The sequence below is a fragment of the Pseudocercospora fijiensis genome (genome assembly GCF_000340215.1).
Source record: "Pseudocercospora fijiensis CIRAD86 unplaced genomic scaffold MYCFIscaffold_4, whole genome shotgun sequence".
Classification (NCBI taxonomy): domain Eukaryota; kingdom Fungi; phylum Ascomycota; class Dothideomycetes; order Mycosphaerellales; family Mycosphaerellaceae; genus Pseudocercospora; species Pseudocercospora fijiensis.
The window spans coordinates 5,691,307-5,705,710 of record NW_006921535.1 but is presented as its reverse complement, the minus strand read 5'-3'; the positions used below and the strand labels follow the sequence as shown (position 1 = coordinate 5,705,710).

At 52.7% G+C, this 14,404-nt stretch overlaps 4 protein-coding genes across 4 annotated transcripts; 2 read left to right on the top strand and 2 right to left on the bottom strand.

Annotated features, from left to right (window-relative positions):
* Positions 1-59: 59 nt before the first annotated feature.
* Positions 60-1,038, top strand: MYCFIDRAFT_175081 (uncharacterized protein; the record flags this gene model as incomplete). Its single annotated transcript, XM_007928629.1, has 3 exons — positions 60-81; positions 110-215; positions 243-1,038. The coding sequence occupies 3 exons, from the start codon at positions 60-62 to the stop codon at positions 1,036-1,038; spliced, it is 924 nt and encodes a 307-aa protein (XP_007926820.1).
* Positions 1,039-1,323: 285 nt separating this feature from the next.
* MYCFIDRAFT_85496 (uncharacterized protein) lies at positions 1,324-2,386 on the bottom strand (the record flags this gene model as incomplete). The annotated part of the gene is made up of 2 exons (XM_007928628.1): positions 1,324-2,097; positions 2,360-2,386. 2 exons carry the CDS (start codon positions 2,384-2,386, stop codon positions 1,324-1,326), a joined length of 801 nt encoding a protein of 266 aa, XP_007926819.1.
* Positions 2,387-3,193: 807 nt separating this feature from the next.
* Positions 3,194-11,004, top strand: MYCFIDRAFT_175079 (uncharacterized protein; the record flags this gene model as incomplete). The annotated part of the gene is made up of 37 exons (XM_007928627.1): positions 3,194-3,216; positions 3,258-3,290; positions 3,319-3,333; positions 3,360-3,465; positions 3,510-3,560; positions 3,590-3,618; positions 3,662-3,737; positions 3,772-3,891; positions 3,930-4,079; positions 4,106-4,273; positions 4,305-4,581; positions 4,617-4,922; positions 4,946-5,101; positions 5,148-5,324; positions 5,355-5,370; positions 5,401-5,430; positions 5,460-5,525; positions 5,650-5,693; positions 5,746-5,818; positions 5,855-5,919; positions 5,958-6,065; positions 6,095-6,151; positions 6,199-6,355; positions 6,393-9,553; positions 9,589-9,690; positions 9,717-9,803; positions 9,844-10,059; positions 10,082-10,100; positions 10,135-10,178; positions 10,215-10,235; positions 10,291-10,352; positions 10,392-10,539; positions 10,578-10,598; positions 10,630-10,795; positions 10,842-10,866; positions 10,912-10,937; positions 10,977-11,004. 37 exons carry the CDS (start codon positions 3,194-3,196, stop codon positions 11,002-11,004), a joined length of 6,429 nt encoding a protein of 2,142 aa, XP_007926818.1.
* Positions 11,005-11,142: 138 nt separating this feature from the next.
* On the bottom strand, positions 11,143-11,853 carry MYCFIDRAFT_85494 (uncharacterized protein; the record flags this gene model as incomplete). Its single annotated transcript, XM_007928626.1, has 1 exon — positions 11,143-11,853. One exon carries the CDS (start codon positions 11,851-11,853, stop codon positions 11,143-11,145), a length of 711 nt encoding a protein of 236 aa, XP_007926817.1.
* Positions 11,854-14,404: the final 2,551 nt, after the last annotated feature.

Below are 14,404 nucleotides of genomic sequence, written 5' to 3'. Positions count from 1 at the left end.
GAGCGGTTTGTGGCGTGGCGGTATGTAGTTGTAGCGGCCGTGGCTCTGTTCTTAGTCGAATGTCTTGGGTCTGCGCTGAGAGTCCGTAGTTGTATTCGTGCGGCGTGAGAAGAATTTGCCACCTGGACTGTCAGGTCAGGGTCCAGAACGGCGCAACACAAGCGGACTTTCCAGGGGCTGCCGCCTCGAAGCCTCGTCCAACATACACCTCAACAGTAAGAATCATGCAGATCATCACCAAGACGTACTCTACGTCGTCTGCGGTCCAAAACGCACCGCATCGCAGGTAAGTTGATAGGTTCTTCGTACGGGGCCGCGATTCTAACGGCATCCAGAACCACCTCGATACTCCGACCCAAGATCGCGACACCACAAAAGCTCAAGAAGACAAGAAAGCCCCGTCGTGTACCATCTCCCGCCATGAACGCTCAACCAGGTCCCACCGCGGCGGCACGCGTCTTCGACACACCAGAGCTTGCCGAGATGATCTTCCTCCATCTTCCGCTCAAGAATCTCTGCGTCGCGATGCAAATCAACAAGAAATCATACCAGATCATCAACAACCCCAGTTCGAAGGAGATGCGACAGAATCGCTACCTGGACGCCGTCCCAAACGACACCACCACCTTCCTCGACCCTAACACTGAGAAAGTCTTCAAGCCTACCTGCAAAGATTGGATTGCGTTTCATCCTTTTCTCGAGCGTCTCTTCCACAGAAGCAGCGTCAGTATTCGAGAACTCGCCGAGACTTTCGTTCCAGAATCGGTTCAAGAGCAGCTTATCGTTCAGCCTTACCAACGTAACATGTACTTCTACTCCTACGATCCCCGTGATTACTGGCCTGGCCGCGGATCATGGTGCACTATGGCTCAGGGTAAGAGTGGCGGGAAGATCAAGACGCTTGTGAAGCACGCGAAGAAGCACGTCGAGATGCGAGGTGATGCAGCTGATAATCTGGTGATGCTGCACTTTGATCCGCCATGGCTCGGGGTCGCTGGAGGATTGAATCGCTGGGCATATGATCGAGAAATCTCCTGAGGGAAGGAAGGGATCGAGGCTATGAGTCGCCGTTGGTTACGTGCTGTATGAAATCATTGCTGTGAGCGAGTGGTTTCGCTTTGGGATGTGAGCACACCATTGGACGTCTCCTGACTCTTTGAAGCGGCTTCTCAATGCGCTACAAAGGGCGAAAGGGATGGAAGACGCGTCAAGTAGTTTTACAAGGAATGTCATTGTCTACGAAAAGGAGCGAATACGGTCAGTTATACTCCAGAACGCCACCCGTATGACCACAGGCCCCTCATGCATCCGCGTCAAGAACTATTAGTAGCCCTTCTTATCATCGTTGTGCCCATCTTTGTCGTTATTCTGTGGACCAGAAAGCTTGTCATCATCCTTGTAGCCATTCTGCTGGTGTGGATCGACTTGGGTCCCACTGTTCTTGCTGTCATCGCTATAGCCGTTGTTGTTGATCTGAGGATCGACTTGTGTACCGCCAGTCTTGGGATCGGTCTGCTTGCCATCATAGCCATTTCCGTCATTTTTGTGTGGGTTGACTTGTGTTCCGCCATTCTTCTTGTCGTCATAGCCATTCCTCGTTGTTGGATCCGATTTATTCCCATCATAGCCGTTCCCGTCGGTCTTCTTAGGGTCATGTTGATTCTTGTGAGGACTGGTCTGATGGCTATCATTCTCCTTGGGATCCCACTCGTAGTCGTTGCTACCGTTCTGGTTCGGGCTTGACTTCGTGTCATCGTTCTTCTTGCCACCATGGCCATCACCCTTGTTCTGACCGTAGTTGTATTGCTGCTTTGGCGGATCGTACTTCCCACCCAAAGCTTTGCCCCATTTGATGCTGTCGAATTCAAAGAGGCCGTCTTTTGCCTGAATCTTCCTGCCCTTGCGCTGCATTGTGAGGACAGAAACGTCTCGTACCGGGTCATCGCAGCCATTGACACGGCCGATGTTGCGAACCCAGACGAGGGTGTTGCAGTCCAGATAGTAGCCATAGGTTGACTGATCGTAGACCTTTGGAATGTTCTTGTCGAGATCGTACACAAAGTCGTTCAAGGAGTTATAGTAAGGATCGTCAGAAAGCTGTCGAATGTCAGTGAATAATCGGCTTATAGGCTCTGGAACATACCTTGAAGCCACGAGATGACTTGATCGAGTTGGACTTGCCCTTGAAGTCATCGGTGTACAGCGTCTTGGCAAGCTTTTTCCAGTTGCCTTTGCGGTTCCACATCGCAATATTGTTGTTGATCCACTGCTTTGCCTCCCATCTCCTGATACATTTCCCGTAGTCGTCGCGTTCGAAAAGGCCAGAAGGGATGGCCGTGGCCAGTGAACCAAGTCCCACCAAAGATGTAATGAGAGTGAGCTTCATGGTTGCAGAGAGGGACCTGTTGGAACGAGTGTGGTGAATTAGACGTTGTAAACGAGTGTGAATGTGATGATGCTTTACTGCTGAGACCTTTAGATCTTATATGATAGATACTCCGAGAAGGAAGTGATGTCCAGATTCTCGCCCTCGGAGGCATCACCTTGGCAGATGCCAATTCCGACGAGTTTCTTGGCAAGATATGTTTGAGATATTCGTGACAATCTCCACGATTCTGCCACGATAGCAGTGTTCTCACTTCAGAGACTGTCTTTGCACCACAAAGCTTTGTCCAGGTTTCAGGTTTCATCGGAAACTTATCGCCAAAAGAGCTAAGCGGCCCTGGCTGCAGGTGTCTCAGCCTTGCTTGACGCCACCTCGCATTCTTGTGCAACGACTGCGGAGTACATTGGGGTACTGCATCGATAGAAAGTCTTGGCGATGAATAAGAATTCTAGGCCTATGTGACCATGTGTGACGTCCACAGAGCCTTCGCCTCCAAGGTCGTAGATTCGTTCCGACTGCGTGGCGGATGAAGTCAGCGGTATCGAGAATTGCGGATTTGGTAATCGGTTGAATCAATCCCCAGGCAGCAGATCGTAGGTGGAACTGCTCTTTTTGCTACCAGATGCCTGAGGGGCAGTACATCAGGTCTGCGTCGGGATAGTGATGGTATGAAGAATGCGCCTGTTCACCTAATCAATTTTCAATTGCTTGCTCTGTGATGCGCAATGATTCCATCATTCTACCTCGAACACCAAGAACACTTCTCATTGCTTTCCTAGACCGCTGATTATACCGCAGCGTCGCAGAATGTTGGCGGAAGTCGTCACAAAGTAAAAGGCCTTTGCGGCATCAATGGATGCTTTCTGATGAGGGCGGTAGGCCCATACTGGACCTTGGATGAGTTGTGTTGGGGTGATGATCGAGTAATTTAGTCGAAAGCGTGGACCGTCCGAGGCAAATGCAGAATGTGTAGTCGAGAGGAGACATTGATCCTAGAAAGGGGCGAGAACGCGGCCAGTCTTGTGGGCAGTGCGCCGTCTTTATGCGTCAGGTACGAAGATTGGATGATTGAACAGGCTGTGGACTCGCTCGCTCGGAGATCTGCTGACGGCCGAGTTGTGAGCTGGAGTCTGGAGTCTGGAGTTGCAGGTGGACAGACCAGATTCTAACCGGCGTGGCAGCTCTACACATCGGTATGCGTAGGAGGTCTTGCTTGACGGTGTCATTGGCAAGTGGCTATAGCCTGGGGAAGAGATGATTGTTGCTTCTGTATAGCAAGAAAACCCAGACGATGAAGCTGACTGCATTCCCAGCAGGCAGTGTGAAGCCTCGCTATCACATCCCTGGCTCTGTGTACTCTGGAGCACCTTGGCAAGACGGAATAGCTCATCACGCTGCTCATCCTGAGCACGCTTAGTCAGGCAGAAGGCCCGTGCTCTTTCGCAAGATCTATAAGGCTCTTCTCTTCGCTCAAGCTTTCTCTTCTTTTCTTCACACGATTGACTGTACACCGTAAGCACAACTACCATCCACACATAACAAGACATTGCTAATCATCCCTTCCAGTGCTGACCAGCCGGTGTTTACAGGAAATCAAACAGGTGGCCGGCGCCCGCGCAGGCCACCAACTCCTTGCGGCCTTTCTGTGCCCTTGGGAATTTTTGGAAACCACACACACACCTTTTTCATCAACGTTGTCGCTGCTGCGATGACTTGGAGAAGAAACTCTTGTCCACCTTGCCCTTCCAAATTGCGACAGATCTTACGGTGAGTTCTGTGGTGTGGACACGTCTGGCGTCAGAAGCGGCATGTCAACAAAGGACGGCGAGATCACGGCTGCAGCTGACGGTCGCGCGCATCTACTTGAACACTCGCGCAGGCCTTAATGTCTTTAGTCTCTTGCAAAGCAGGCGACGAGCAGAAGGCAGCGTCACCGACCTTCATACCACGGCGAGGCGGAGGCGGCGAGCTTGCCAACTCCAACAGCCGCGAATACTTCTCGTTCAGAGCTCCGAGTGCGCTCGCGGTAGCGGCATTCAAACGCGAAACTCATACCACTACACTCTATCTGCCCCTGACAGAGTTGCTGCGAGCCCGCTCACCGTGCCCCTGTTGCCAGCATCGAACAGGTTCTGCGACTCAATACACAAACAGCGACAGCTCCTTTCCATGGCGGCTCCCTCCGGCCTTAGCTTGTTGAGCGAACAAGACTGACGATGATGACATGTAGCCATCTCTCGCACGTTTGATGGATACAGGGGTCTGAGTTGGCTGACGCGACGATATCTCCATCTGATGAGACCTTTGACGGACGACGGACGACTAGTGTCCGAACAACCATCGCCACCCAATGCACACACTTGTCTCACGCTCGTCACGCCGAAGAGTCCCTTCGTCGCCCTCGAATCGCAACACCTCTTAAGGCGCGACATCACACAACACACCAGAAACGATAGCATTGTCGGCTTCGAAGTGACCATCGCTCAACAGAGCAGTAATCACCACTCCCCACCTGAGAGATCTGAACTCCAACGCTGTGACCAGAGTCGCCGAAGCAAGTAACATCGTATCATCTTCAGACCGCCCGTATTGACCACCCCTGCGGCCTCACGAGCCTCGAAGGAGACCTCAAATCGTTCTTGGGGACTCGGCTACTGGCGAAAGAAACTCGGAGAATAATGCGGGCATTGGAAGAACTTGGGAACAGGAGGATATGTGCGCATATCGAACAATGATCTCGAACCGTACATGCCACGATGAGCCAGGGAAAAGATATTTGAACCGCGGATGGATACTGCCCGGTCACAGCTTGAGGACAAGGCAAGGGGAACAAGCGCAAGAGATGGCCGGAATGAATATGTGATGCTGAAAGAACCCCGTTGGGCAATGGAAGAATTCGATGGAAGAGCCATATTTGAAGCGTACAGGATCTCGATCCGTTATTGCTGTTGACCTCTCGAACGCATAGCGGTAACTGAAGCTCGGTGAAGCCGCTTGCGACGCTTTTACAAGAGCACGTACAAAGCTTTCAAGATGTTGATCTGGTGACTATTCGAATAGAAACCGAGTTCAGTACGTCAAGCTCGATAACACCGCTCAGTCCCAAGGAGCTCACGCGTGGCTTCTCTCCAGAGAGCACGTGCGAAGCCTTCGAGACCTACCTACACCCGACGAAGCTATCGACTAGCGGACGCGGTACGTAAAACCACGTATAAGGCCTTTTCTAAGGAATCTGTTACTCGAACTCGATTGAACGGGCATAGACGGACCCCCTGCGGCCTGGTTGTGGTCTTTCACCGTGAAGAGCGTGTAATACGTAGAGCTACTACTCAAAGCTACTCGCGAGGCTGTTATCGAAGAATTGGGTATTCGAGCACCATCGAAAGGACAGCATGCTCTGGAAAGCAGCGTCTCCATCGTAACGGTTTGTCAGTGTTGACTTACCGGCTCGGGCCCGCTGGTTAGCAGAAGCGAACATATTTTGCCATACAGTCGCTTGCTTCTCGCATTGGGAGACACATTTGTCTACCTTGGTGTGCCTGTGCGGGTCGTCGATATTCATGATTTACAGCGCACCTACCATGGGCCTACATCACTTTCCATGCACGGCTGTTGAGTGTCGGTTTGACGTGTCACCAATGGCGGGGCTTGGCAAAGTCATCTGCAGGCTTTATAACAAGTTCTAGGTCAATGCCAGCAGTGCTCCAGCTATAGATGAGGATTTTGTCATTTCATGTAGAAGCAGCTTCCAGATTAAGCTTTCATGTGAATGAGTAAGTGAATGCTCGGCTAACCTGCCTCTTCCCCGCAAGCTTGGCAAGATCCGCATCACGAGCAATGGCGACCGAAGCGCGCGCGCCGCCACGACACGACACGAAACGAAACACTGAGATACTCCATGCAGTACCGAACATCGCAAGCCTCGAGCCTCTGCCAAGCTGCATTTTCTCCATCGGATCCCCTGGAAATGTGCCCGCCGCGCTGGCTCGACCATGGCAGGCCATAGTCCCGTCGTCATCGACTCGTCGTCGCCCGCAGCCTTTCGCCCTCCCACAATCTCGCCGCAGCAGACGACGGGAAAGACCGAAAGTACAACGCAAGCCTCTTCATCGCCCGGACTGCCTTCTCCGTCTGCGTTGTTTGCCAAGTCACGGACTTCCGGCCAGCAACGCCCAGAAGGCGCGAACAAAGGGTTCGCTTCGGCGGCGAGTCTGGTGAAGTCGAACTGCTTTGGCGCCAGTGTTGAGGCTTCGAAGGAAGACGTGAAGAGGCAGGCGGAAGATGGCGGCGATCGTGGTGCAACGGAGAGCACAGGAAAGCTCCCAAGACCCAAGAAGCCTGAGACGGCGGAGAAGGCGAGACCAGAGCGACAACGACGGAGAAGCACAACGCCATTCGACGACTATGCGTTTCTCGCGCCATCGCCGGCGTCGAGGAGGGTGTCGAGAAGTCCAAAATTGGCGAGTCCGATCGTTCTGAACCCTCCCAGCGATGCCTTGCAGAGGCCGGGGGCACCAAGCATTTCGTTCTCTGAGCACGACTTCAGGCCTGGACAGCAATCGCCAAGTGAGGCTGTTCTTCCCATTCCGAAGGCGGCAAAGAAAGCCAGAAAGTCGAAAGCAGCAAATGCGGGCTCGACGAGCGACAAGCCAGCAAGACGGCCCAAGAAGAAAGCGGCGAAGGTCGTGGGGGAGAAGAAGAGTGACAAATCTGTGAGCTTCATCTTGAACTCAGACGATCTTGCTTCGACCCAGTTCGCCGCATTGGAAGCTAAAGATGTGCAAGGCGAGAGGACAGTCGGTTCAGCTGCAGAGGATCATGGTGATGTCGAGCATACAAAGGCAAAACCCAGGCCCAAGAAAGCTCCAAAAACGGCTGTTGACGAGGGAGAGCGAGCGTCAAAGCTGCCTCAGAAGAATTCGAAGACTAAATCCTCAACTCATGCCTCAGAGGTCCAGTTCGACCAGCAGTCCGCTTTCTTCGCGCCCGCAAAGAAGAGCACAGATGTCCATCTCAACACATCCCCCTTCCAACCTATTCCGCCGCACCGTGGCGAGCATGAAGCGGCTGATCTTGACACCCTACCAGCGCCAGCACATCGTCGCAGGCTTAGCTGGACTCCAGTGAAGAACACCTCTGCGCCAGCATTCGCCAGACCCGACACTGCTTGCTCCAACACATCTGCTGATGCCGAAAGACCAACGCTGTGTTTGGCTGATGTGATTGGCAGCTTCGGATATGCCAGCGAAGACAAGCCGCCACCAATCAAGCGTACACACTCTGGAGAAGCCCTTGCCAAGCGGAGACGAGTTGGTCTCACAGATGATGCAACACGACCACCGGCCGCGCGCAAAGCAGAAGTTGTACAACCTCCGCCAGCTGTCGAGCCGAAGAAAAGGGAGAGGGCACCCAAAAAGAAGCCGCAGACAATCACTGACTTGGCCACGAAAGCATACCGACCTGAAGATGTCGCACCCGCGCCCGTTGACCAGCAAACAGTGTCCTCCTTCTTCGTGCCGAACGCACAAGCGGAAGCGACAGCGCACGAAGTACCAGCTGCTGAGGACCAAGGAACGACAAAAGTGAAGAAGCCTCGCAAGTCTCGGGCAAAGAAAGCAGATGTCGACGGCGCCGTAGACACAAGCAAGCCGAAGAAAGCCAAAACCGCGAAGGCCAAAGTGCGCTTCAATGAAGCAGATTACTTGGCTCAGCTATATCGCCCGGAGGAAGCGAGAGCAGAAGAGAAACGTCAGGATTTCTTATTTGGCACATCCAGCCAGCTCGGTGGCGAGGATTCACCAACCTTCATACGTCAAATACAGATGGCAGTACGTGAGTCAGAAAGCATTCCGGCTGTGCAGAACGGCACGAGTCCGGCGCGAAAGAGCTGTATGAAAGTCATATCAGCATCACATGGTACAGGTCTTTCAGTTGGGCAGGGCAGCAAAGAGCATTGGTGTTCAGCAGCCCGAGGTCAGGATGGAGAGACACTCGATGCCAGCTACGATCGACCGACCTTGAAGCCGCATAGTGCTCCTCCGCCGAAGACAAATACGACTGAAGAGGCATGCAGCGGTCTTGTTCCGCCACAATTGGAGCTGAAGCATCTCGAGACTGGGACATTTGCCAAATTTGGAGCCCCGGGTGATGACGGTCCTGATGGAGACCCTGTCAGTGTGTCGATGGAGCCTGCGCATGGGATAGTAAATCTGTGTTCCTCCTCCCCTACCGCCGTGCCGCCTGAACTTCGCCATGATGATCGCCCGGCCCATACTGTCTCTGGCTTGCTCCACGCTAAGGCTGCTCCTCGAGAAGCGTCTTCACGATCTGGCGCCAAAGGTGACTTATTTGAGAGCAAAACCATCGACTCGAAAGACGCTCCTACCGATCCCAGGCCTACCCCACCGTGGTCACCATCTCGCAAAGCCCAGCTGCCATCACTCAAACGATCTGCAACTTCGCCTATTCGCCCCGCACTCCAGATGCTCGACAATAATATCCACAGTCCATTGCATACATCATCTCACAAGACGGGAAGCATCGCGCTTTGCCGCACATTAATTGATGATGCATCACCGGCTGAAGGCAAACGCCCTAAAGCCAATGCTATTGTTGAAGCGACAACACCGAAACGAAGAGGGCGACCACCGAAACAGAGGCAAGCAATTCCTCATCGTGTATCTCCTCTCAAGCTCTCTCCAGCCTTCAAATCCGCGTCTCAACCTGCCTCTCCTCCAAAGTATATCAACATCGACGAGATCTCCGACTCTGATGAAACGCCATCTCCGCCACGAGCACGAGCCAACTCTTCTCCCCCTTCAATACGAACCCTCGACATCACTACCATCCCAGCACCAACAATCCTCTCCTCCGCAAAACTCAAACCCGACGACGCCGCATGGCCCTCCATCGCCGCCACCCTCTTCCCAAAAATCTCTTTCACCATCCGCTCCACACCTCCCAGTACCGATCTCCAGAACCCTTCCTGGCACGAAAAAATCCTATTGTATGACCCGATTGTTTTGGAGGATTTGACGGTTTGGCTCAATGAGCGGGGTGTGCGGTTGGAGGTGCGGAAAGTGAAGGCGCTGCCGAGGAAACGGAAGGGTGAGGGGGAGTTTGAGGTTGTGGAGTGTGAGGTTGTGCCGTGGATGGTGCAGAAGTGGTGTGAGGAGAGGGGGGTTTGTTGTCTTTGGAGGGAGGGGTTGAGAGGGGGGGTTCGGGTTCGGTATTGATGCAATGGTTTCTTTCGTGTCTCGCAGTCGGGGTGTGGTGTTTCTTGGAAGGGTTGGGACTTGAGAAGCGTAGTGTTTGGCTTGACGAGAGAGAGGTAGATTTCGAGATGGGAATCGCAACGATATCTTGAGATATGGACGCCATCTCTCTCGGCCGACGTGTCGCGTCTTTCTGAGATGGGGTGCGACTTGAAACGCACAATTCTCCACAACTGACGAAAGAGGTGGATGTATACTTACCAGGTGACGGTGGCGATGGTGGTCGTGGTGCTCCACGGGCCGGACAGACCGCCTTCACTGGCCAAAACTTGTATTCTGTTTTCTGGCACATTGGCCAGCGCCAGGGGCATGGGGGGGGTGGGGGGGGGGGAGATGTCGCCGTGTCCGCAGCTAAAAATCTCTTGCTCGATATGACACATTTTCGCGCATTCGAAGACCGTTTTTATAGTGTGTGGTTGAGGGATGATGGTTGAGTGGTGGTGAGGGTAGAAGGTGGTGTGTGGAGTGAGTGAGGATGGGAATTCTGCATGGCCGTTGGAAAGTTGTGCTGGGTTGGTGTGAAAGTGCTTAGGCTTTGCTGATGATATATGGAGTTCTGGAGTGGAGTCTGGAGCGTGATAGTACTGATAATAACCACGATTTTCTTGACGGGAACTCGGGATGAATGAGTGGAGATATGGAACGAGGAGCGTGATGAAAATGAAGGTTTGCTTTTCATGTCGACTTTGGCGGTATATAACTGGCTGAGAGATACTGGACTTGAGGCATAGAACGAATTCAAGTCGGCATGTGAAGATGTTTTCGAGTACTGGTTTTATACTGACTTGATTAATGGAGATCGAGGGAAAGAGATGCAACGAGGTGATCTTACGTATTCCAGCTTTGTGACCGCTCGACAAGGTATTATTCCACGAGGATGTCTCAAAGGAACGTTAGAGCCCTTGTTTGTGCTCTAGTGGTTGAGGTCGATCCGTCTTGTGGCTTAAGAGTGTTGAGTGAAGATTGGAGGGAGAGCTATCTCATTACCTGTAGCCTGTGAGCAGTGCTATTTTGAGAAGAGATACAACGAGGTGACCTTCCGCATTCCAACTTTCGTGGCCGCTCGACAAGGTGTTATTCCACGAGGATGTCTCAAAGGAACGTTAGAGCCCTCGTTCGTGCTCTGGTGGTTGAGGTGGATCCGTCTTATAGCCTGAGAGTGTTGATTAAAAATCACTTAGTGGAGGGAGAGCTATCTCATCAACTGTGACCTGTCCATTCAGGCTTATAAAGCAGTGTGAAACTGTCTAGAATGTGAAGGACACATTGTATGCGGAGTGAGTAAGCATAGGACGCTCCACAACCGGCAACCGAAGTGGGACTTTTCGGGTATCTCTCGAGTAGGACTGTACGAGTGAAGAGTACGACACAACAAACATGATCGCAGTAACGCACATTCATCTCCACTCAGGAATCTCGTACAGCATAGTTCGGATCAATGACGGGCTGCTTTCAATCCCATCCGCAGCAGAAGCGAGTACCTCAAGCAAAGAACTTCCTCCTCACCCACTCAAAATTCAAGTACAAAGCATCATCCCTGACTCGAAGGTCATTCACCGCATCCTTCCTCCTCTGCAAATCCACCTTCACTCCCAAACACCTTCCCGCCGAATCTTCAACCGCCATCGTCAAAATCTGCCACGCAATCCCATGCCCGCCCCCAATTTCAAACGGCTTCCTGTCCCTACACGCTTCAAACCCGCAAAACTCGCAGTAGCAGCTGAAGTTGACCAGGAACGCGTGGCAGCCTTCGTGGATCAGAGTGTAAACAATCGTCTCCGCCACACCCATGCCTTCACGACGTCTTTCGGCTTTCGGATCTAACTCGATGAACATCCTGTTTCCATAGCTCGTCCAGCCGAAAGCGTTGTAGTCTCGGTTCAGATGTGCTTTGAAGCTCACCGGGACGTCTTGCAGCGCTCCGAAGAAGAGGATCGTGCAGATGAGGCGCCAACCGATGTGGAGCGCTGGGAGAAGGTCTTCGGGACGGAGGCGGTCTCTCTCGATGGCGTTCGTCCAGTCTGTCATCCATTTGCGGAATTTCTGGCGCCGGAAAATTCGCTTCACGATGCTGATGGGGTCTCTCTTGACTAGTGCCAGGGCGGTGGCTTTCGCGACTGCTTCTGGTGAGTGCTTCTTTGCAAAGAGAAGTTGTTTGCTTGGTGGCTTGCGATGTGCTTCGAGAGTCGCCATGGTGTGTGTGGACGTGGGATGGATGTGAAGGTGAGAGTTTGAAAGCTGACACGGTCCTCGAAGACTTGGCCTTGTCAATATGCAAAGCCGTTGAAGTTCTCCACCCTAGCTGTGTTTCCGCAGCAGATACGGCGAGACGCTGGCTTGTGATTGATACATGATACGCTGGAGACGGACTCTTCTTATGCGAGGCTACCCAAGGTCAAGAAGTACGATCTAGCAAGTGAATACCTACACGAAATCTTCATCGCCTCCAAGGATGTTCACGCGGCATGCAGTGAGAAATCGATCTTCTGCTTTGGAATTGCGCTTGAACCCCTGAATTTCCATGAATTTTCGCGTGGAAGCTTCGACAAATACAGGTCAGGTCTCCATCGATCTCCTTCCGACGCGACAAGGGTCGAGACGGGGTGACTGGATATGCCTTCAATTCAAGTGCAATGATGCTTCCATCTCTCAGTGAGTCTTTAGCGCATGCTCCCCAATTGACTCTGCAAGCCAGCACGCGAGTTCCGCCTCCTTTGGTGCGATTCTTTGGTCTGAACGACCGAGTTCAGTGCAAGAGGCGAGCGATCACCAATTCCCGCAAAAAGTGCGTCCACACCGGGTTCAAAATCGTAAGGGTCGGAGAAACGATCGGGGTCACCATCGGCGTCGCCAAAGTAGCTATGATCGTTATGCTTGTTCGCCTGGCTTTCTTACGGCGCTTTATCGCGCTGTTGTCCGCCTTCCTGGTCAGTATTGTTAGCATTTCCTTGGAATTGCCTACTCTTGTCGCCGCCGAAATTGGCCTGCTCGCGGCTTCTGTCGTTGTGCTTCTGATCCTAGCGGTTAAAAGGCCGCGAATTAACACGCTTTGTGTCACTTGGGGGGAGAAGCTGCTGTTGTAGTTCCTCGCCTAGCGATTGTCGTCTCTGTTTCTTAGGAGAGCTGGTCGATTCTGCGGTTGTTTGGGTGTTAGTGGGACGATAGGTGTTGTCTGGACCACGGTTCACGAGATCCGTCTCCTTCTTTGGTGTCAGCAGCTACTCGAAGACACTCTGGCCTGGCACCAGAACGACATTCGGGAAGTTCCTTGGAGTTCGTCTTCTTACGAAGGCCAACCGAGCCACGGTATCCCTCCACGCTGCGACGACCATTCCCAGAAACCGGGCCAGCCCTTGAGCAATCAGGTTTCTTCTGCCTGGAGTGGCGCTGCAATTTGGGCGCAATAGGGAATTGTTGTCGGAGCTAGTTCGTCAAACCGATATAGTGCTCTAATTTCTGCACCTTCTCGGGGAGTTGTAGAGAGGCGATTGCGGCAATCTTCTCTTCGCTCGTCGCCAAACCGAGACCGCTCACATGTTACCCCAGGAGGGTTGCGGAAGGAAACGGAAAGGCGCACTGCTGCCCTTGCAATATGAAGACTATGCGATCGTAAGGTTCTGCCGTCGATACAGAAGCCACCTGCTCGACCAGCTTGACTACGCCCCAGCAAGGAAGCGCGCAGTGGAGCGCGACTGGAATATCATGATTGCCGAGAGAAGGCTAGTCTTTGCCGACCGTGTGATTGTTCCATGTCCTTCACACGTATTCGAACTTGCTTCCCCTGTAGGTCGAAAGGCCAAATAGTTGGTTTGCGATCTGAGCTGCGTTGTGACAAGCTCTCTGCGCAAGACGCCGTGCTTAGACTGACGCGTGATCGTTTCATGGTATCCACTTCTTGCTTGTAGTGCGTTCGAGCTCGACTGAACACGAGGGCGCAAAGATGTGAAAGTCGAAGCTTGGTGCTCTAGCAGAGACTCTGGACGCGGAACTTGATCCATTTGACGGACGCGTGGTTATTCATTCAATGGACTTCCCTTCGGGCTTCTTGTTCTTTTGGAGCTCTTTTGTCATTAACGATACGATGGTGTGAAAAGCGCAGCTTGATCTTTCATCAGTATTTCTGAGCGCAGAGGGTGAGTAGACAGCGTTGTTGTATGGGAGCATACCAAGGAGCAGCGTACTGTCCCTACGCATTGGGCGGTTTGTCCAATCTATATCTCCTCGTGGCATGCGTCCCGCCTGGAGTTGAGGATGCGCGGTGTGCAACAAATGGTCCAGCCCCAGGTCCCGCACCTTGTCGTCCTCATTTCGCGTGGTGTATTCTCGCATGTTGGCTAGAACGTGGTCTGGCATCGCTACAAGTGCTCTGTGCTGTTTCCTCAACAGTTCTGTGGTGGCGCGTTTCAATGGCAATTCGACGTGGAGTGTGTGCGGTGTGTCTGCAGAGTTGCTCCTCGTTTTCTTGAGTGTACGGTCGTTGGCATTCGACGAAGTTTCAAGCTGCGACTGGCGTTCGAACTGCTTGGCGCTGTGTGGAAGTCGTGAGCAAGCGAAGGCTGGAGTTCGAGCCCCTGAGACAGCAAATCCACAACATCGTCAACCTTGCCTGATCGCTTCCATTTGCATTGTCTCAGCAAGCAAATGTGGTATACTTGCACCAGCGAGGCGTAGCATATTGATATGGAATTGCCAAAGGTCGCAACGGACGAAAAGCGCAAAAAGAAGTTGGAGCAATGCCAAGGCC